Source organism: Calonectris borealis, chromosome 3 (assembly GCF_964195595.1).
Source record: "Calonectris borealis chromosome 3, bCalBor7.hap1.2, whole genome shotgun sequence".
NCBI lineage: Eukaryota > Metazoa > Chordata > Aves > Procellariiformes > Procellariidae > Calonectris > Calonectris borealis.
The window spans coordinates 121,205,007-121,225,886 of NC_134314.1; the positions used below are offsets into that span (position 1 = coordinate 121,205,007).

Here is a 20,880-nt window from a genome sequence, read left to right on the forward strand (position 1 = left end):
ACGATAAGGTATCTCCAAGCGAGCGCCGTGCCGGGTGGAGCACGAAAACCATGCAACTCTTATCCACTTGCTGATTTTAAACGGCATTAAGTGCTAATTCCTCGAGAAAACCCTTAAACCTCCCAAAGCCGCCGCCGTCACCCGCGACGCCTCAAGCGAGGCGCTACAGCGCGGCCGTTGCTTTTGGAGGACGACGCTCACGGCCGTTTGTTTGCAGCGGCTGAGGAAAACGACACCCATTTATTCGTATTTTTTCTTTTACAAGCGCTTGTGCAACTCGCAACCGCTCCTGAGCTTTGGGCCAACACCGGGGGGAAGGCGGCGGCCGGGGGTAACTTCCCAGCGTTGCCCGCCCCGTCGGGAGCCCAACCGACACCGGGGAACCGAAAACGGTCACTCGGGGTTTAACTCGCAGCGCTGGAAGAACGAGGGGGCACGCACCTCCTTCCCAGCCCAGCCAGCAGCGGCTCCGCCGCAAAAAAAAAAGGGAAAAAAAATGAGAAAACAACCGAGAAACACCCCCCCCGGCGCGGGCTCCCCCCGCTCCCCACAGGGATGAGGCGCCGCCGCCCCTCCCCCGCCCCCGCCCGGCCATGGCACCGCCTGCTGCTCCCCCTAGCGACGGCGCCGCGCGCCCCGCCCCGCCCCGCCCGCCGGCCCCGCCCCCGGTGACGTTTGGCCCCGCCCCCGCGGCTCGCCGCTGCCGCCGCGACTTGAGGGCGCGCGCCGAGCTCCGCGGCTGCCCCGCGCCAGCGCAGCGCCCGGCGCACCGCTCCGCTCCGCGCATCGCTCCGCGCCCGGCCCCGGCCGCCGGCGCCTCTTCCTCCTCTGCGCGCCCTTCCTCAGCCATGAGTGGAATTACCACGGCGGCCGCGCTGTAGCCGGGATCGCCCCTTTCCGCGCCCCACAGGTAAGTGCGGGATAAGCGCTTTCTCCGCGGGAGTTGCGCGGGTCGGAGTATGGGGGGGGATGGTGCGGAGCTAGAGGAGGAGGACGCGGCGGGAAGTTTGGGCATCCCCCCCCACGAGCCTCGGGGTGCGGGCACGGCGCTGCGGCGGGGAGCGCCCCGCTGGCTGCGCGGCAGGGCGCGCAGGAGCGCGGAGCCCGCCCTGGCGGGCACAGAGGCGTCTGCAGCCGGCCTTTGCCCACCCACCCGCCGTATACTTGGGGTGCGAGCCCGCCGCTCCCGAAACCGGCCGTGCGGTGCCAGCGTTGCACCGGCTGCGGGAGAAAGAGCGCAAAACCGCCTTCCGCGGGGGCGGAGGGGAGCCCGGAGGGACCCGCAGAGCAGCGCCCGCGGGCCGGCTCCCCACGCTCCGCCGGTGCTGGGACCCCAGCCCCTCGTTTTAATGGGGAAGGGGGGGGATATTCCTGCCCGTACCCCGCATTTCTCCCCTGGTTTGGAAACTCCCCCCCTTCTCCTTGCTGCATGTATTTAAAAAAAAAAAAAAAAAAAAAAAGGCGAGAGCGTTTGCGCACCCTCCCCGCGCTGCCTCTCCTCCCGCACAAAGTCTGCGGGCGAGGAGATGGGGAACAAAATGGTTGCACATACATTAAAGAAAGAATGCAACAGGCCCAAATTTCCTCAAAAACGCCCCCCTTTCTTTGGGAAGAAGAGCTGGCTGATAATCCTGCTGGCATGCGGAAGGTCCTTGCCTAGTTTTAATCAACTTTTCTGCTGTTTTCAGTTTATTAAGTGATTGTCTGCCCTGGTACAAGTACAGCAGATGCTTTTATAAATGGCTTGCAAGTGAATATTTCATCCACTTACTCCTTTGCACACCTCATGTCTACATTATTCTCCCCCCGACAACGGTTTCAGGACTGCTAGACGTGCCGGAGTCTTTTGTTTTACCAATTTCCTCGAACACCATTAAGAACTGCAACTTAGTTGATAAGGCAAAGCCCGAGTATCCCTGCATTTCCCAGCGCAGCACCGCTCAACGCAGCAGTCCTGCTTCCCAGCATCTGCCATAGCTTAGAGCATCTAGGCACAGCTTTCTGATTTTCGGGGGGGTTTTGTTGGGTTTTTTTTTGGTTCCTGCTTAGTTTTCAAGATCACCCCCTTGGCGAATAAAAGCTCTGCTCTTGCACAGACAGCTGCCTTTCTGGCTCAGTCCTTCTCTTTGAGGTAGCCTAAATTTTAATCTCTCTGACCGCAAAGGGGTTTGAGCACAACCCTGGCGCATCCAGTCAAAGTTGCAAGGAGTGTTGCAAACGCGAGGAACGAGTGCGTGTAATTAACTAATTCGTGGAGTGCTGTTAGCCATGGGTTACTAATTTGGACTGAGGGCAAGTCACTTCCCTTCGTCAAGGGATCAATTCTGGTCAGTTAATAGAGTACAGCCGAGTATTTTGTACACCAGATTCACACCGAAATGCAGAATTACTTTACGATTAAATCGTATTCTTGCGAAAGTGCACGTCAGCTGAATGCGTTTTCTTATTGCCACTTAGAATTCTAAGAAGATTCACGTTTTGCATTTCCATGTAAATCCTCTCTGCAGAGAAAAAGTATAGAAAGAAGAGGCTGAAAATGTTCAGACTTTAAAAAAAAAAAATTCATTATCCTGACCCCAATTTCCTTGCCTAAAATATACTGCCCAAAAAGATAGAAGCATCAATTATGCTCACCCTCTATTGCCTGGGGATATGGCGTCTTAATGAACATTTCTTTGAATTAGAATGAAAAATGCATTTGTCAATTCAAGTATACAAAGAAAAGAATTATCTGCTATAAAACAGTAAGATCAGTATGTGTTTTCCTTGTCAATATATGCCACACATTAGGTCATACTTGAGAGGTTTCAGTGCTCTTCCCTCCCTCCCTCAAAATAAAACCACCCTCAAGTTGCCTTTAATTTATTCCCAAACCGTACAATACAGCCCTGTTTAAGATCGGTTTTCAAATATTTCATAAACAAAAGGTATACCTGGGTTTACAGAAAGCCAATTATCTTAAAATATACTGAGGTTATTCTAATCCTTCTATTCATACTGTTATCAAGCTTTTCTATTTTTCCATCTACATTTAATCACTTCTAAAAGCTGTATTTTTTCCTGCCTTCTGTGCTCTTCCTATATACCACAAATAGTGACAACCTTTGGCATATATTTAAAATGCTAATTCTCTTTTTTTTTTTTTTTGGTACATTCATACCATTTTATTTTAACTGGAAAATGACCAGATAAATACCGTAGTTAGCAAGATTCTGTAAACTCTCTGAAAGAACGATTTTTTTTTTTTTTTTTTTTTAAATGCCCTCCTTTGGAGGCTGCTCTGTTTTTCTCAACAGGAGACTTTGTTGTAATTAAAGCAGAGAAAACTGGACAGCAGCAAAAAACATCTGACTTGTCGCTCTTAAAAGCACAGTTTTTGTAGCGTGTACCACCCCCCAGTGGGCAAAAAACTCTGTAGTAAACTCACAGCAAGCTTTAATCTTCGGAAACAAAGTGCATACATTTTACAGCAAGAACAAAATAAAGATGCATTTCTGGGCTGCGGGATTTTTTTTTTCTTTTTTTCCTTTTTCCTTTGTCACCAATAGCTAGAAGTTGAAAGATATTATGTAAGGCAATGGTGACTAATCAAAGCAATTGCTGGAGTTTGCAAACTTTGCATTGCAGTGATTTGAAGTGGCTTCGGTTGGTAGATGGCCATCTTTGTCTCCTTCTAGCAGGAAGCATGGATACTAATGGCTAGTTATTTCTGAAGTTTTTTTCCTTAATCACTTCAAAGCACAGGAGTGCACAGAAGAATTAATATGTGATTGCTTACATTTATTTTTAATAAGTGACCAAATATCACTCAGGGCAGGCATCCTGAAAAGTGTTCAGTAAATATATTCTATCATCACAAACTCTGTTCTCCCTTTCATGAGCTGTAAGAATTCAAGAATGTTTTTTTAAGTCTTATTTTTTGAGGAGCAAATTTGGTAATCGGCAGATGAGCAAACAACTATTTTAAGAGGGAAAGAAACAAAACTGCTGAAACTTTATCCAGTGTTTAAGTAACATTTTTACATGCCTAACATTTTGTGCCAGGAACTCCCTATCAGGTATAATTCCACCTAAACTTGTCAAGGGGGGGGGGGGGAGAAATTGATTTTACCTTGAAACAATGGCAGCATTTGTTCTCTATTCTTTTATTTTAAGCACAGGCGAGTTACCTCAGCAGCAGCTCTCAAAAGAAAACCTAGGAGCCATAATTGGCTAAACTCAAAGAGCACTAAAACACAAAACAAAGCCATTGCAAAACACTCCCCCTCAAAGTGCTTTTTTAACATGCAACCTTTGCAGAAGCAGAGTAGTCAAAAGGAGAGAGTGAGGAAGAATAGCATAATAGTCTGGATCTTTTCAACCTAGCCTCTTCAAAACCAGGAAGGGTTTTACAAGTAAACTTCAGAAGAGAACGACTCTTAGTTCATTTCCATCCTCTACAGCAAATACTGGTTTGGCTCATCTTAGGCGTGGAGTCAAGCTTTTACTCAGAATCCATTTTTAAGTCAGATTCACTTGCATTTGAGGGAAGATCACATCAAAATTTGCATTTTTTTAAGACACTTGACTTAGAACTAGGAAGACAAAAGCAATATTACATTCACCTACTACACAAGAGGGGGGAGAGCAAATTTTCTGCAAGTAATTAAAATCTTCTCCAACAGAAGAAAACCCCCAAATTTCACCAAAACACAAAGATACAATCTGACTGAAGGGCTCACTCTCACTTTAACCAACTCCTTTGCATTCTTTACCCCTTGGAAAGACAGCTAGAGGACCTTCTGCTTGCCTAGCACCAAACAAAAGACTGGGGCACCTTCCTGAAATATGATGATCGTGGAAATTGCAGCTCCTAGACAGGGTGCTTAGAAAGCATTTTGCTGTCACTATCAACTAACCCTGAGTAATACACTTAAAGAAAACAAAGTCTGGGCATTGTTTTAAGTGTAGATTAGCACTGTGGAACTTTTTTTTTTTAAAAAAAAAAAGTTGGTGAAGCTATTTAAGAGGCAGCATGACCTTTGTAAGCTAAACTGACAATATATGGAACAGAGAGACTTCGCAAATATTTTAAAAGATGATAAGCGCGTGTTTCTGATACGTTTCAGGCTATAAAAAAATACAGAGGTAATTCTGGAATTTAAGTACACTGATAAAGCAAAATTGTTAGGCTTATCAAATACATATATTGTAATGTTAACTTTAAATGATACTCTTGTCATTTATAACCTAAAACTACCAAGTTGTTTCCCTTCCCCTTGTACTTTGATGGCTAGAAAGAAGCCACTGAACTACCAGAGTTCCTGCCGGAGAACACAGAGGTGGATTAGAAATTCAAATAAGTATTGTGTGACCTCGAGTAAGGCACGTCTTGATTTTATTCACGTTTTATCACAGCTTGGAAAGAAAAGATCTCTTTGGCACTGTTTTTAGAAAAACTCCCAACTTTTCAAATACACCAAAACTTTTTTTTTTTTTTTTTTTGCGGTTGCCTGCCTACAGTACAGGGAGTGTAGCTGGATTCCATACCTTATAGAAAATATAATGTTCTTCTTCGGTACGTTTTTCTTGTATAGTACAAATTACTTTGAACCTTTTAAAATAAGATGTCCCCCTGCTTAGCTGTACCACAGCGATAAGTACACGCGTGAGGCTCAAGCATTACCGCTATCTGTAGTAATACACTTGCTTACACAGTGTCCCAGGAAAAGTAATTTAACCATGCAGTTCAGCAAAGTTCATGAAAACATTCAACTCGGAATAAAGATAAGCAAAAAAGCTGCTATTCAGTTGCTCCAGTGTTACTTTTGTTACCAAAAAAAGTCATTTTTGCATTTAGAAATGTATTTTAGCACATACTTTCTAAAATCTGCTCCGTTCAAAAGTAAGGGCTTCTTTCAAAACCATGTGTCCATGAAGCCTCCCAATTTGATGTTGCAGAAACCTGGACACAGTGTCTGTACCAGTGGGGGTCACTTTTCTTTTCATCCTGCCGGATCAGCTTTAATGACTTGATGTCAGGGAATATTTAGAGACAGCTCAAGAAGGGGAAAGTTGGAGCATGGCAGCAGGATTCCCTTCTTCTCTGTAGACAGATCACTGGAGCCTTTGATATGCAAAAACATTGTTTTCAGCTATGGCTTGAGATATAAAAGGGAAGTGCAAGATATCAAACAATCAAAACCTGAAGAAAACTATTCTAAGTCTAGAAAAGGGGGTGGGGGGTATAGTCTTAATCCACATTTTTGAAACAGTGTCGTCTTCTCCAGAGAGACCTCCTTTTATTTTTCTCTCTCTTGTTTTCATGTAATTTTGAGAGAAGGGATAAAAAAATTCCAAGAACTTAATGAGCTTTAGTGCTTTCATTTTAATCCTACACATTACTGCTATTATAATAGCGGCAATAAATGAAGGGATGACTATCAAATGGAGCAAAGAGGAAACAGTTTATATGCTAGAAAGGTAAAACAAACGAACTTACTTTCTCGTGTGTGGATATGTAATATATGCATACTGGAGCCTCTCTTTTGCTTAATACCAACATGTTTTTTACAGCTCTAAAAGGTCTAAAGAAAATTTATGTTGGTTTTTTTTTAAGTACTTAAAAGTTATTGTAGCCTTCAAAGGCCTATTTAACAAATTTATATTCCTGCTTCACGATATACCTCCAGAAAATACCCTCTATCACAACTTCACGTTAGTTCCTAAGAGATGCCGTTTTTCATACAGCTGTTAAGCATCTGTTTATTTCAAAGTTTTAGGAATAGAGCCTGGATTTCTTTTCCCAAACACTTCAGTAATACAGACCAAGAAAACTGGACACTGCAAGAATATGGAGCCTTTTTCTTCCATTTTATACTGATTGCATAATTTGCCCAAATTACATAAGTTACCAAAAAATATGCATTCCCTTATATTCTAAAATGTGACCACACAGACTGAGTTTTCGTCTTAAATAAACCATACATTAAATTACTCATTTATGCCACAGTGGGGGTCTCTCATTTTAAGTGACTATTTTCATTACACAACTGCTGAAAACAAGGTGCAAAAACAAAGCTCAGATGAGCATGAAAGCAGCATCAGGAAAGAAAAGGCTTGGCCATTCCCTCGCTAGACAGTCACACCATCTCTACAGTGGGAGGCTTTTTTTTTTTAATGGTCAACATTTTTCTGTGAAAAAGAATAGCATAGTTTGTATCTGTGTCAATAATTTTGTATCATTGCGTATTTCCTGTTGCTGTAGGAGTACTGCTGATCTATTTAATGATGGACCTGCTTCAAATTGCAAAAGACAGTTTTAAAACAGAGACTGTTTCTGTTTAGGTCTCAGATTTTATGACGGACCAGAAGCTACTCTAGTTAAGCTCAGAGGAAGGCAGCTAAGCAAGCACTACTCAGTATGCTGTTTCTTCCTAGCATTTCAGTTCTGAGGATTGTGCTCAGTTTTCTAGACAACATGAAGTCACAAAAGGGAGAAGCAAGTAAACGTTAAGGATTTTTTAATTTCAGATTTAACCACTTCTATTTCACACATCCTACCTACAGGCTCTCAGGGAACACACACTTGGTATCTCACTGTGGATACTCTCTGCAATAGTGATATGAAGTAGCCCAAGTTAAAAATACCATTCAAAAATAACCCAGTAATTAGAGTTCTTCAAGAAACAGGAACGGCCAAGACTGAAAATATTTTTCTTTTTTTGAAATTAGAAAAATCAGATAAAATGCTAATCTAAACACCAATTCCACTGTGCAAAGTGACAAATACAATAGCCTAAAAGTTCAGACCACAAATCGAGCACATTTCATGGACAAAATCCAGATACGTATCTCTCTTGCCAAGAGTTGATACAGATGCCTAGCTAGCCCCCAGTTCAGAATCAGCATGTTGCAGATGTGAAATATTAATACAGTCTTTTAGCAAAAACGTTTTCCCTTTCATCCAGTAACTACTGAATGGTAATTAGCTCCCCTTACATTTAAGGCCAAGGAGAGGCTCATCATCTACCTCAGTTTACCAAGAACACAAAGCAAGCAACCATTTTGGCCTCCTCCAAGGAGGCAGGACTGGCATTTGTAATCAGATGGGAAACATAATTTACAACTATTTTGTTACTGTCTGTCCATTCAAGATGACTTTGTTTTCTGCTGAAAGAAAGGAAAACCTAGTTCCAGCAAAACTGCAGTAACATGAGATTAAACAGCAAAACGTTTTCTTAAAGAGCTCTGTGTTTTGCTGAAATAGCAATATTTTGGGAAAACAAGATGTGCTAGTCATGTATACAATAAGCATAGCCTGATTTATATAGGGGATGCCACACAACTCTGAATACTAGTGTCCACCTGTTGTTATTAATACCATTTTTTTCCTGTTTGTTTTTACTTTCACAGGAAATAGAATTCAAGGAAAGCTTTAAAAGGGGAGTTTTCTGGGAAGGAAATCATATTTTTCTGGGGGTTTTTTGATGAAGAAAACCATCTGAATTGCCTGATGTTTCTACGGTAGAGTAACTTGCGTTCTTGCAGCGCAGGAGGAATTCTTTCCTGCATTACAAATTTGGAAGAAGTGTTAAAAGTGAGAGTCGGAAAACGGCGCTCTCCAAGAGGCGTGGATGTATCAGGATGTAGCTACTGTACAAAGCTTACACTTGGATAATTCTGGACAGGAAAAAGCAGCCCCTTTCGTGACCTCCTGAAGAGGCTGCCATCCTTCAAGCCTCAGCATAATGAATAGTTTCCCTCACGCGGCGCTGAAGTTACCACCTCCGACTACTACGCTGCACAGAAGAGTTTTTAAGAGTTACAAAGAAAGTAGTTCCTGCTAAAGGCATTAAACCAAACAAAAGAGGCTCTTCATTCACAGACTTTACACGAGGACAAAAATAGAGGGAAGCTGAAGCTTTTCTACGCCCCGGGCCTGGTGTGCTTATGTACCATGATAAATCTTGGTCGGAATGCTCATTGAGTATCGTGCCAGGAAACACACACCACCGAGAAGGACCATCTGAGTAAACACCACCAAGAAAAACACGGCTCCATGGAGTAAACCGTAAGAGTGACTCGCAAGAAAGACATTCCTTTACTGGATATCCTCAAGCACAAAATTTACTCATACCTTTAAATACGGTAGGATCAATATTAATTTCTTTTCCTTTTCATGCCTCAGAGAATAAAGTTCAATTAATATATGAACCCACAAGAGAAAAGGTCATGACATCGCTTAATGCATAGGTCATCTTGCAGAAGTTCTCACAACCCTAATTACAATGGTAATTGAATTATGTTGTCTTAAAAGCTATAAAAATGCTAATTACCTGAGCTCAATATACAAACACACTACCAATGCAAAGTACAATTTCAGTCTCAAGAGTTAATTTATATTATCCTACCCTGCACAGTTTGAACTAATAAGATGGGAAAGTGTGGTTAAACCTGCCAAATAGTCTCTTATTAGTGTACTCCTTAGTAACAAGACTTTTGAGAATGACAAATATTTAAACATGAAATTAAGCATGTAATGAAATATTCCATCCAGTCAACCAGAAAGCCATAGCTCTACCAGCTACGTCGGGTTGTTAGCTACCTACCAATTGTAACATTCACCTTTCTAAACATTCCAGTTCAAAAACCAAGAAAAGTAGGCTGCAGTATTTGTAAGATAGACAACGTGACGTTGAGCACTCGGTAAACCTTGGAAAAAAGTCTTTAGCTGGCCCTTGCTCTTTTGTCTGCATTTTATGCTTTGCTATTAGGACTTTTTTGAACCTCCAAAATAGCTACCACTGAAACTTGTGAGTTTGGTTAAGAGTTTTATAGTTCACTTAAGGACTCCTGGGTGGTTAGCTAGCTTAGGAATTACTTCTTATCTTTCAGATATGGAATGATTTACTTGAACTCTGGTGTGACTTCAGCTCTGTACTTATCTGGTATCTGCAAACAAAGATTGTCTCTACACACGAAATGTGAGGGAATCCTTAGAAAGAACCTTCTTGCTTAAGCAAAACAACTCACAGATCAGACATACTACATTGTATCATTTTCAATTACTACGCAGAATAACCTCTTAACTTAATTGAATTAGTACAAGAAGTAGTACAATTATTGATATAAGGAAAAGAAAGTAAAATGTGTCTATGAGCTTGAATTTTAGTTTAATACGCATGTTTCAGATGTCTTCGGTAATGTTGAAGTTGAATTTTCATTGCAGTTTCTTCACTGATGATCTGGATAATTTTGTTTGTTTGGTTTTTTTAGATTGTTGAAGATCAGAACTGTATACAAATCTCATCATTCCTGACCATGATTAGTGTAACCTGGAGCATCTTCCTAGTTTGGACTAAAATAGGGCTGTTACTTGACATGGCACCTTATTCTGTTAGTGCCAAACCATGCCCTTCAGTATGTCGCTGTGATATGGGTTTCATATATTGTAATGATCGCGATTTGACGTCTATTCCTACAGGAATCCCAGAGGATGCTACTACCCTCTTCCTTCAGAACAATCAAATAAATAATGCTGGGATTCCTTCAGAACTGAAGAACTTGCTTAGGGTGGAAAGAATATATTTATACCACAACAGCCTAGATGAATTCCCCACTAACCTCCCTAAGTACGTTAAGGAACTGCATTTGCAGGAGAATAATATACGGACCATTACTTATGATTCACTTTCACAAATTCCTTATCTGGAAGAACTGCATTTGGATGATAATTCTGTTTCCGCTGTTAGCATCGAGGATGGAGCTTTCCGGGACAACATCTATCTCAGACTTCTTTTTCTCTCTCGAAATCACCTTAGCACCATTCCCTGGGGTTTGCCTAAAACGATAGAAGAGCTACGCTTGGATGACAATCGTATTTCCACGATTTCAGAGCTGTCCCTTCAAGACCTTACAAATCTAAAACGCCTTGTTTTAGACGGAAATCTTCTAAATAATCATGGATTAGGAGACAAAGTCTTCATGAATCTAGTCAATCTTACAGAACTGTCATTGGTCCGCAATTCGCTCACAGCCGCACCGGTAAATTTGCCGGGAACAAACCTAAGAAAGCTTTATCTTCAAGAAAACCACATCAACCGTGTGCCACCCAATGCTTTCTCTTACTTAAGGCAGTTGTACCGACTAGATATGTCCAATAACAATCTTAGCAATTTACCTCAGGGCGTCTTCGATGATCTGGACAACATAACTCAACTGTTTCTTCGCAACAACCCTTGGCACTGCGGGTGCAAAATGAAATGGGTACGTGACTGGTTACAGTCATTGCCTTTAAAAGTTAACGTACGTGGACTGATGTGTCAGGCACCAGAGAAAGTACGTGGAATGGCTATCAAAGACCTCAACGCGGAACTATTTGATTGTAAGGACGATGGCATGATAAGCACCATCCAAATCACTACTGTGGTACCAAACACGTTATACCCGGCCCAGGGACACCGGCCAGTTTCTGTGACCAAACAACCAGACATCAAGACTCCCAACCTAAATAAAAACTACAGAACCACAGCAAGCCCGGTACGTAAAATCATTACGATATTTGTGAAATCCGTAAGCACGGAGACTATTCACATCTCCTGGAAAGTTGCACTACCAATGACTGCTTTAAGACTGAGCTGGCTCAAGATGGGCCACAGCCCTGCCTTTGGATCTATAACTGAAACGATAGTTACGGGCGACAGAAACGACTATTTGCTCACGGCTCTCGAACCAGAATCGCCATACCGTGTATGCATGGTTCCCATGGAAACCAGCAACATCTATCTCTCCGACGAAACGCCCGAGTGCATTGAGACCGAGACGGCACCTCTGAAGATGTACAACCCTACCACGACCCTCAACCGGGAGCAGGAGAAAGAACCTTACAAAAACTCCAGCTTGCCCTTGGCCGCCATCATTGGCGGGGCGGTGGCGCTGGTGGCCATAGCGCTGCTGGCCCTGGTCTGCTGGTACGTCCACAGAAACGGGTCCCTGTTCTCCCGGAACTGCGCCTACAGCAAGGGACGCCGGAGAAAAGACGACTACGCCGAAGCGGGAACCAAGAAGGATAACTCCATCCTAGAAATCAGGGAGACTTCTTTCCAGATGATACCAATAACCAACGACCAAGTGTCCAAGGAGGAATTTGTAATACACACCATTTTCCCGCCTAACGGCATGAATCTGTACAAGAACAGCCACAGTGAAAGCAGTAGTAACAGGAGCTACAGAGACAGTGGTATTCCAGATTCAGATCATTCACACTCATGATACTGAAGGACACAAAAGACTGGTTTGGGTTTTGTTGGTTTTTTTGGTTTGGTTTTGTTTTTTAAAGAAAACGAGAAAAGACTGACTTAACGGTTGCTGTTCTACTGCAAAACACTGGATTAAAAGACTGACAAAGCAATGTACTGTACATTTGCCATATAATTTATATTTAAGAACTTTTTATTAAAAGTTTCAAATTTCAGGCTACTGCTGCGATTAATGTAGTGGGGATACCTGACCACAATTCTATATTTTAGTATTTTTTAGTAATTTGTACTGTATTTTCCTTGCTAATATTGAAGTTACAGACCATTTAACTTTTGTGTTCTACTGAGTAAGATGACTTGTTGACTGTGAAAGTGAATTTTCTTGCCGTGTTGAGCAGTCAGAACATTCATCTGAGATCCTTGTAAGTGTAAGCACAGGCCATTTTTCACTTTGGTATCAATAAAATAATGTTGAACCTGGCAAATCAGGAAGATCAAGAAGTGGTTGCAAAAACTCACAGAACTTCCAACGTTGGGTCTATTAAATCTGTAAACCACAACAATATTCAATAAACAAAAATGCGTGTAGTAATGGGCAATATCAGCTGTCTGGATATATCCATTCAACAATGGTGAAATCCAATTTAAACAAAAATAATCAAATCGATGACATGCATGAGACTGAAGCGGTTGACACGTGTAAAAAAAAAAAAATTGATCCCTGGAAGAAAGTATAACAAAATTCCTAACAAGGAATTTAAAAATACGTGCTAGGCTCTACCAACCAAGGGGGTAGATGTGGTTGAGGGATAGATTTCTGGTTATCGAAGCCAGCCGTCTGCTTATTACAGAGAAAACAGTGATGGATGGTCATAGGCGTTTGAGAGGCAAGGGCAGGAGGACAGAGACTGCTTTGAACAGGAAAAGGGTTTGAAGTGCAGTTTTGTAAAGAAAAAGAGCAGGACAAAAAACCCAGGCTATGTAAGCAAGGTCTCAAAAACTTTAGTCACGAAGGTAAACAAACAATTGGGGAATACAGCTATTTTAAAGCGTATACTCCAACAGTATACAGGTATGTGTTCGATATACTGCCATTACAGTCGGGAATACTGCCCATTACTGTCACAGTTTTCCAAAAATTCCTTAATAAATCTGTAAGGTAACATGTTTCTTTCTGTCTTCCTACTGAACTATGAGCTATTTCACCTTTAAACCCCAAGCCACTCTTTGTTGCCATAACCATTTGTTTCTTCAACTAAAAACCAAAGTGCTTTGTACGCCCTTTGGCCTCTTGTATGTGCCTTGATCCAACGCTACATGTATCAAGCTTTTAAAAACTAAAAGAAAAGAGGAAAAAAAGAAATAAAATACCCACTTTTTCATACGTAACTTAACTATGAAAAATATTGGTCTTATTGATGAATAAAGTTGGAAAAATTAGTTCAAAATAATGCCACACACCTGCAGTGCACTGATAGGAAACCCACTCAGAAGCTACTACTATTCAGGTCATGAGCTTCACTTTTTTCTTTGTTCGACTTGACAGTATCACACTTCCAGGGTTTCCTTATTATAAATTACTTGGAAAACAAGTTTTCACAACTTTGAAGTGTGTCAACAATGAAAGGGAGGGAAGGCATGGAGTTACAACCTTCTGAGATAGGATTTCTTTTTCAACACAAACGGCAAATAAAAAGAAAAATACTTAATATTTTGGACAATACCTCAGACAAGAAGGCATGTATACCAAATGCAATTCAATTTTAAGAGAATTTTAGCAGTGCTTGGCCTGTCCGAGTGGTAAAGGATGGAAGATGACAAGAAAAAACAGTGACAAACACCGAGACTGATGGTTTCAGCAGTCAGCCTGCAAACAATTCTCCTGCCAGGGATCCATCTAACTGCACAGACCCAAAAACTTCCAGTAACACGCAGCTCTTTTCATCCTCATTTTCCAGATGTGCCCAGGGAAGTTCCTCTCCAAACCCCCTGTGCCATGGTACTTTCTTCAACCTCACCTTCAAAAATGCCTCCTGCAGTTCCTGAGCAGTGGAGGAGACCCGGACGGAGGAGCAGCACTGTGCTTCCCTACCGACCTTACACAAATCACGTCTTCTCCTTCACATGGAACACTGATTGGATCCACGATAGCAAAAGTAACAGACAGGGCATGTTATGCTAAACGATTATTTGCTCAGCTCAGTGTAATGCACTAAACAAGTCTATTTTGCTTTATTTTTTCATCAGGTACAAATCTAGGGAAGGGCAAGACTAAGCACGCGGAGCCTCATTACGTTCCTGTGCAAAAGGCTTCCTGAGCAGTGAGCGGGAAAGGAAAACCAACACAGATGGAGAAGACGGACCTGGTTTTCATCTAAGCTAGCATATAGGGACCCCTTATATCAGAGACACATTTAATGGCTGGCTCACTGGCAATAGCTTACTAGTTCTTTGCCATCAGCTCTCCGATAACAAAATTACATAGGTTTTGCTGGATTTTCAAGTGATTTACATGAAAACCTCTCTCCTAGTTGACTCCAAATTTGTGTTGTGAAAAGGGTAAAGTAACACTCAATGAGTACCCTCCCATGCCTCTTCTGAGGCACCTCGGCCGGAGGTAGCCTCCTAATGGTACATACCATCTACCGCGCATCTCGGGTGATGCCACGCAAAGATCATATGGGCTATAAAGAAGTTGCCATTTGAGGAGGAGATAATTGCATGTGAACCTTAAGTACGAGGACTTTTCATGTGAAGTTTATGCACTGTGAGGCAGTAGTATGCAAATCCAAAGCAACTTCAACAAGTTGGCCCGGTTGTTCCTGGTTCACCTCCAGCAGAAAGAGAGTGAAAACCTGGACAAGCGATTCTGTCTGCCGCAGAGAACCAGGCCAGGTTTGCAGGGAGAGCTGGTGTCCTCCCACCGCAACTGATGTCAATGGAAAAAATGGCACATCCATGCATACAAGATCTTCCTTACGTTTCACAGCAACTTTTATGCAACACGCATAATATTAAGACTAATTTGGCAAGTGAAAGATTGATTTCAAACTAAACTCTGTATTTTTTTCTTTTGATATTTATACAGATTTCTGTTCTGCTCCATGTCATGCCTGTCTCTTCAAGATTCTTCTACTTATCATAGCGCTGCAGTTACAGCATGCAATGCTCTCTAGCACCATGCATAAATCCATTCTATTAGACAGTTACATACGTAGGCAAATCGGATTACTACATTGAGCAGTTTACTCAACACATTTATCAAAATAACATTAATCCACATTACATTTATCTCAAATAAGTTTCTAATTCCATGTTATTGCAGTGTACTGTTCAATATTTAATTGTGGAGCAAGGAGTGGAATTTTTTTCAGTGTTGCCTAAACCTACGTGCAGAGTTAATTTAATCAGCATCCTCCATATTAAAATACTATGCCAAGTATCTTTTACATTCTTTATTATTGTCCCTTTTTTTTTTTAAATTTATATTGCTATCCTGAATTGCTCACAGTTATGTTTTAACCTGAAAGCTGACTCCAAAAAACCCCTGGTACTTTGAAAACCATATTAATTTTGTCTCATCTCAATACCTTCCAGAACTAAATTTGCTTCATTTAAAAGCTATTATTTCCTAGCTTTGTACAACAGCCTGAAATGCAACAACTGTTGGGGTTTTTTGTTCGGGTTTTTTGTTGGGTTTGGTTTTTTTTTCCTCCTGGCTTTAACAGTACCAATATCAAAGTATTCTGGTCTCGGAACACAGTTACCATTTCTTCTGCTAATGCACTAGCTAGCATGCAAGCTATATTGTGCCAATGCTGTACATATTGAATGTAGAGCAGCAAATGCAATAAAGCAAGAGCAAAAGTAACAAAGCCTTATTTGCTATTAAAATAATTTACTGATGACATAACGCACTAAGCACATATATAGACTTCTCTGCTAAGTAAGAGGATGCAATTTTGCATATTCACCTGCAACTAAAGTTGGATGAGGTCTTCAAGCGTGAGCTGGCAGGTGCCATCTGCCTGGATTTATCCAAACCAGATGATAGTTTTGGATGGAACCACACTTCACACAGATACCCTCTGCTTTCAAAACACCTTAACCTTGCTTCCAAATCCATATATTGTTTCAGCATCACCTTGGGACTGACCTTTGTTTAATTAACTGTTCTTCACTGACACCAGAACAACAACAAAAGCTTCGAGCTACAAGCCAGCACTTACCACCAGGGAAGTTTTTTGGGGTTGGGGTTTTTTTTTGGTTTTTTTTTGGTGGAGGTTTTGGGGTGGTTTTTTTTTTTGTTTGGTTGTTTGTTTTTTTTTTTTTTATACAAAGAACAAAGTTATTCCATAACTGGGGAGTTTCTTCTTCCAAACTAGTCAGGATTGGTTTAGCCAGGAAGGAAAAGCCCATTGACTGAATTCAGACTTGAAAATTTTACACTTGAAAGCATATTTTTGTCTTTGCAAATGAATTTAGTTTTGGGGGTGGCAGAGTAGGAGTCCCACCCTTGTGATGAAATTAGAGCCTTTTCAAACTCTCTGAAGGTACAACCGTGACACAGGTATCAGATTCTGGACACTGTTCCTTTAAAACTTTTTTTTTTTTTTAATATGCATGTTTGATTTACTTTTAATAGTTACTTCATCAAATAATTTCCTGCTCCTCTCAAAAAAATCTAGATAAAAACACATGAAGTACCTGGATCTCAGTAAATCGGTGACAGAGCATCTAGCTCAAAACAGGCATCACCTGCATTTTACCAGCACTGGACATCAAGCAAGATACTAATTTTTTTATGGTAGTCTCTCAGTGATGGCTGGAGAACATTCCTGCCCTAGGAGGAATCCAAAACACTTCAACAAAATGGGTGTTAAAAGAAACAACCATCCTATGGATTATCGATCGTCTAAGGCAAAGGTGCACAACACGCATTTTGGAAACTGAGCAAACGTCCATCATGCATGGGCGTTGTAAGTGTCCTACACCTGAAACCTGCAGGCCAGGACTGCAGAAGGGTATTACCCAACTTCAACTGCTTTTCAAGCCCCTTTGTGTTTTCTTAGGATAAAAATGTTGTGGAGTCATGGTATAAAACCCCTCAAGACTACTAACAACAACATGAGCTGAAAACGCTTTTTGAAATCTGAAGCTGGACCTTCTAAGCTTAGCAAAAGCACTCATAAATAAGTTATAAAAATAGAAGCATCTTAATAGGGCTAATTAAATAATCTGACTTGTTCAAGCTGGTTGATAGTATTCATGTAGGCTGATACTCTGTCCTGAACAGCCCTCTTAAGTAATCAAAAAAAAAAAAAAAAAGGGAGCAGATCATGCCCAAGTGCTAGCGCACGCTCCTGTCCCCTCCCTGAGCTTAAGGAATATCTATCTATAGACACGGCCGTGGAAGGTTTAATTGTTCAAAACCAAGGGTCTGCGCGATGTTCTTTAATCATTAACTGTGGGAACATCATTTACAAAAGGATGAAATTATTCACATATTATGCATAATTTAATTTTTTAATTTATGCAAAATATTTAAAAAATTATTTAGATCAGAAATGCACATCCAATTGATGTAATACTGATTTCCTCCAACGGTCTTAGTCCCTGATAAATGCCTGTTAGGCAACTGGCTTTTACATGAAAACAGATGTTTTCTGAGGGTGTGGGGATTGGTTTTGTTTCGTTCAGGGTTTTTTCTTGTCTTTTTTTTTTTTTTTTTTTTTAAATTAAGAGGCATAAGTAATTTCACTCCAAATCTTTCAGTTTTCAGTGGCTACAAAAGTGAATTGGTCAACTAATTTAAGTAAACACCTATCTCACATCAACACACATTTAAGGTAGGTGCTGCTGGGGCAAAAGAGCTCCCCACAAACTTCCCTTTCCCCTCTCTCCTCACAATAACGCTTTCCAGAATTTTAAGTGGAAGTCTCACTTTTATTGCAAGAATTGCACTAGGGTAATGACATCAGTTTTCACCACTGTAAGGTCCTATTCAAAATGTGGGACTTTTTAGTTTTGAGAAGCACACGAGCAGCCGTAGTTACATACACAGTTATAGACTAGAAGCAGAAATCTTTCAGCGTGGGAAACACACCGTACATCACATCAAATCTAAGCTTTTGTCCAACTCTGACCCTAGTATATTAACATCGTTTCCTAAATTGCTAGAACAAGCATGAGCAGCTCAAACAGAGAGTAAGAGAAAGCGTCCTTACCCTACACTTCATGTTCGGCTATCACTCTGTATGTGTAAAGCAGAGTTAATTTGGCTTCCTTAAGTGTTGTTTTACCGTGGATTCAATAGTAAAGTAAAGAAAGAAATTTTTTTAAAAAGGCAAACCCTTCTGCCCAGGAATGCTGATGTTCTGACAAAGCAGAGGATTTAAGAAGTCATATTATAATTCTTACTGCAGAAGTACACGCAAAACCCAAGCCTGTATAAACCCTACGCACTTGATTGCGTGTATTATATGCTCACCCCCTATTTAAACTACATTAATCAGAAACAGAAGTTATTTGCATTGCACTCCTCTAATACGAAATAAACTAGAAACTCAGTCTATTTTCATTTTCTAAACAGTTTGAACACCACCACAAGAATGTGGACAACTACAGAAACTGGGGTTTTTTGTTTCTTTACCTGGTTTCAATCATCTTCACAAGAGACGTTGAAGACGCTTGTTTTTGAAGCCTGACAGAATACTTTACTGCCCGTAAGGAACACGAGCTCATTAACACGTAGAAAGCCATATATGGGGAAAGCGCTAACCCAGCAAGTAAACATAATTTTAGAGCATTAGTTGATAATGCAAAACCTCTGTGCCTAATGTCTTTAAAGCAATTATTTTACTCTAAGAACTCCTTAATGGCATGTTACCTACTTCATCCACTAAAAACGATTTCATTTCTCCCTAATACAAAAATGACATACAGCATACTAAAATAAAAATTAAGAAAAAAACTCATAGTATTCCCAGATCTTGCAAGTTGTTTTGGTCGCTGAAATTCAGCACTTAGCAGCCAAATGAAGTGAAAAGTCAGGTACAGGAGAATACTGCTGGGGAAACTAAATTGCTGACCTCATGCAATTCCCTGAGATAAATGAGAAAAGGCAGCGTCGGCAGTGATGGAACTGCATGTAGGACATAAGCAGCTCATCCACGGCTCCGTCAGACCCCTCAGCTCTCCCAGTTACGTATCTTGCTGCTTTTGACTACAAGAAACTTTTTGTCAGTACCTTGAAGCATCAAGAAGATTGAGCACTAGCAGGACCGTAACTACCTCTAAGCTCTTTCTGTGTTTTTTTTTCTTTTTTTTTTTTTTTTTTTAAATAAAGCTCATTGAGAGAGTTTGTTCAGTAAACATGACTGATTTGTATATAAAAACCTCTTTGCTAATTGTACGTGTTGATACACAGTGGAATGGTGCTAAACTCTCCTTAAAGAGTTTGCAATTAAATCAAAGGTAGGCACATCACAAAATACTTACTCTGGAAATCTCCACTATTACCTGAGCGTAAAAATATAAGACCTTAAGGGGAAAAGAAAAAAAAAAAACCATCACATATTCCCAAGAAGCTGCTCTCAAACGCTGCTTTCCTCTGGCCTATATTTACATGGACAAAGTCCAAATAAATAAGGTCAATTAAAGAGAATTTTGAGGGAGAGATGCAACACCACAAAATAACATTTCTACTACTGAAAATTGACTTACACTGAAAATAAGAATATCTGCTTGGTTTATCATGGCTTATCCATGTCAGTAAGTGCTCAGGTTTTCATTATTTGCTGGCCTGGGGACCCTGGGATGACAGGGCTGCACTGATCGCTGCTTTCCTTGGGAGCTGTCAGAGGCATTAAGAGCCAAATGCACCCGAAACAACAGTAACAGGGACTGTTTTTGTCAAAACAATATTGTCCCGAATTTTTGGTTTTGTCCAAAAATTTTTGTCCCAAACTCTGAAATTTATTACTATCCTATGCTACGCTTTAAAAAAAAAAAACCCAAAGAACGAATGACATAGCTTTCAAGCATGGATCATTTGATGTAATGCTCTGTTTTACCTGTAAAATAAATTTTAAAGGTTTGGTTTATTTGAATTCATACCTAATGCCAGCTATCATGAGCACCTTTCAGTTAAGGCCTCCCTCTCCCTCCCCCCCCCATATTTTTCAATACATATTCTGCATAAAAGTAAACGGAAGTGTGCGCAGCACGGTTCATCAACATCTTCCCATTTTCCCTGTTATCAACTGACTTTTTTAACGTCTGTATCATTTTAGTCATTAAATATTAAAAGGACAAAAAGTGGTTTGTCAATTTAGGTTTTAGGCTATTAAAGATGGGAGAAAAGGGAAAGGAAGGCGAGACATTACACTAAGATGCTAATTAGGAAATTAAGTGTGCTACAATATGCTGCAGCGAGATTCCTTGTTTTACTGATAGGAAAAAAAAAAACCACAAAAAACCAAAAACAACTTTCACAAACCCAGCTATATTGACAAAAGGACCCATGGAGCTGCTCATGCAAGAAATGCATCTTGTTCCCAAAGCAACCGCATCACGTTGGGAAGGGAGAGGGACTTTCTTTCTTTGGTATTGATTTAAAGGTGATATTCTGCATCCCATG

The 20,880-nt window shown here is 40.9% G+C and overlaps 2 protein-coding genes across 4 annotated transcripts in view; one reads left to right on the forward strand and one right to left on the reverse strand.

Moving 5' to 3' along the window:
* Window positions 1-20,880, reverse strand: part of MACROD2 (mono-ADP ribosylhydrolase 2) — an 888,004-nt gene that overhangs the window by 769,912 nt on the left and 97,212 nt on the right. The gene's annotated exons all lie outside the window — the stretch shown is intronic.
* FLRT3 (fibronectin leucine rich transmembrane protein 3) lies at window positions 709-17,966 on the forward strand. The gene is made up of 3 exons (XM_075147695.1): window positions 709-910; window positions 8,395-9,129; window positions 10,258-17,966. Exon 3 carries the CDS (start codon window positions 10,303-10,305, stop codon window positions 12,250-12,252), a length of 1,950 nt encoding a protein of 649 aa, XP_075003796.1. The 5' UTR covers window positions 709-910; window positions 8,395-9,129; window positions 10,258-10,302; the 3' UTR covers window positions 12,253-17,966.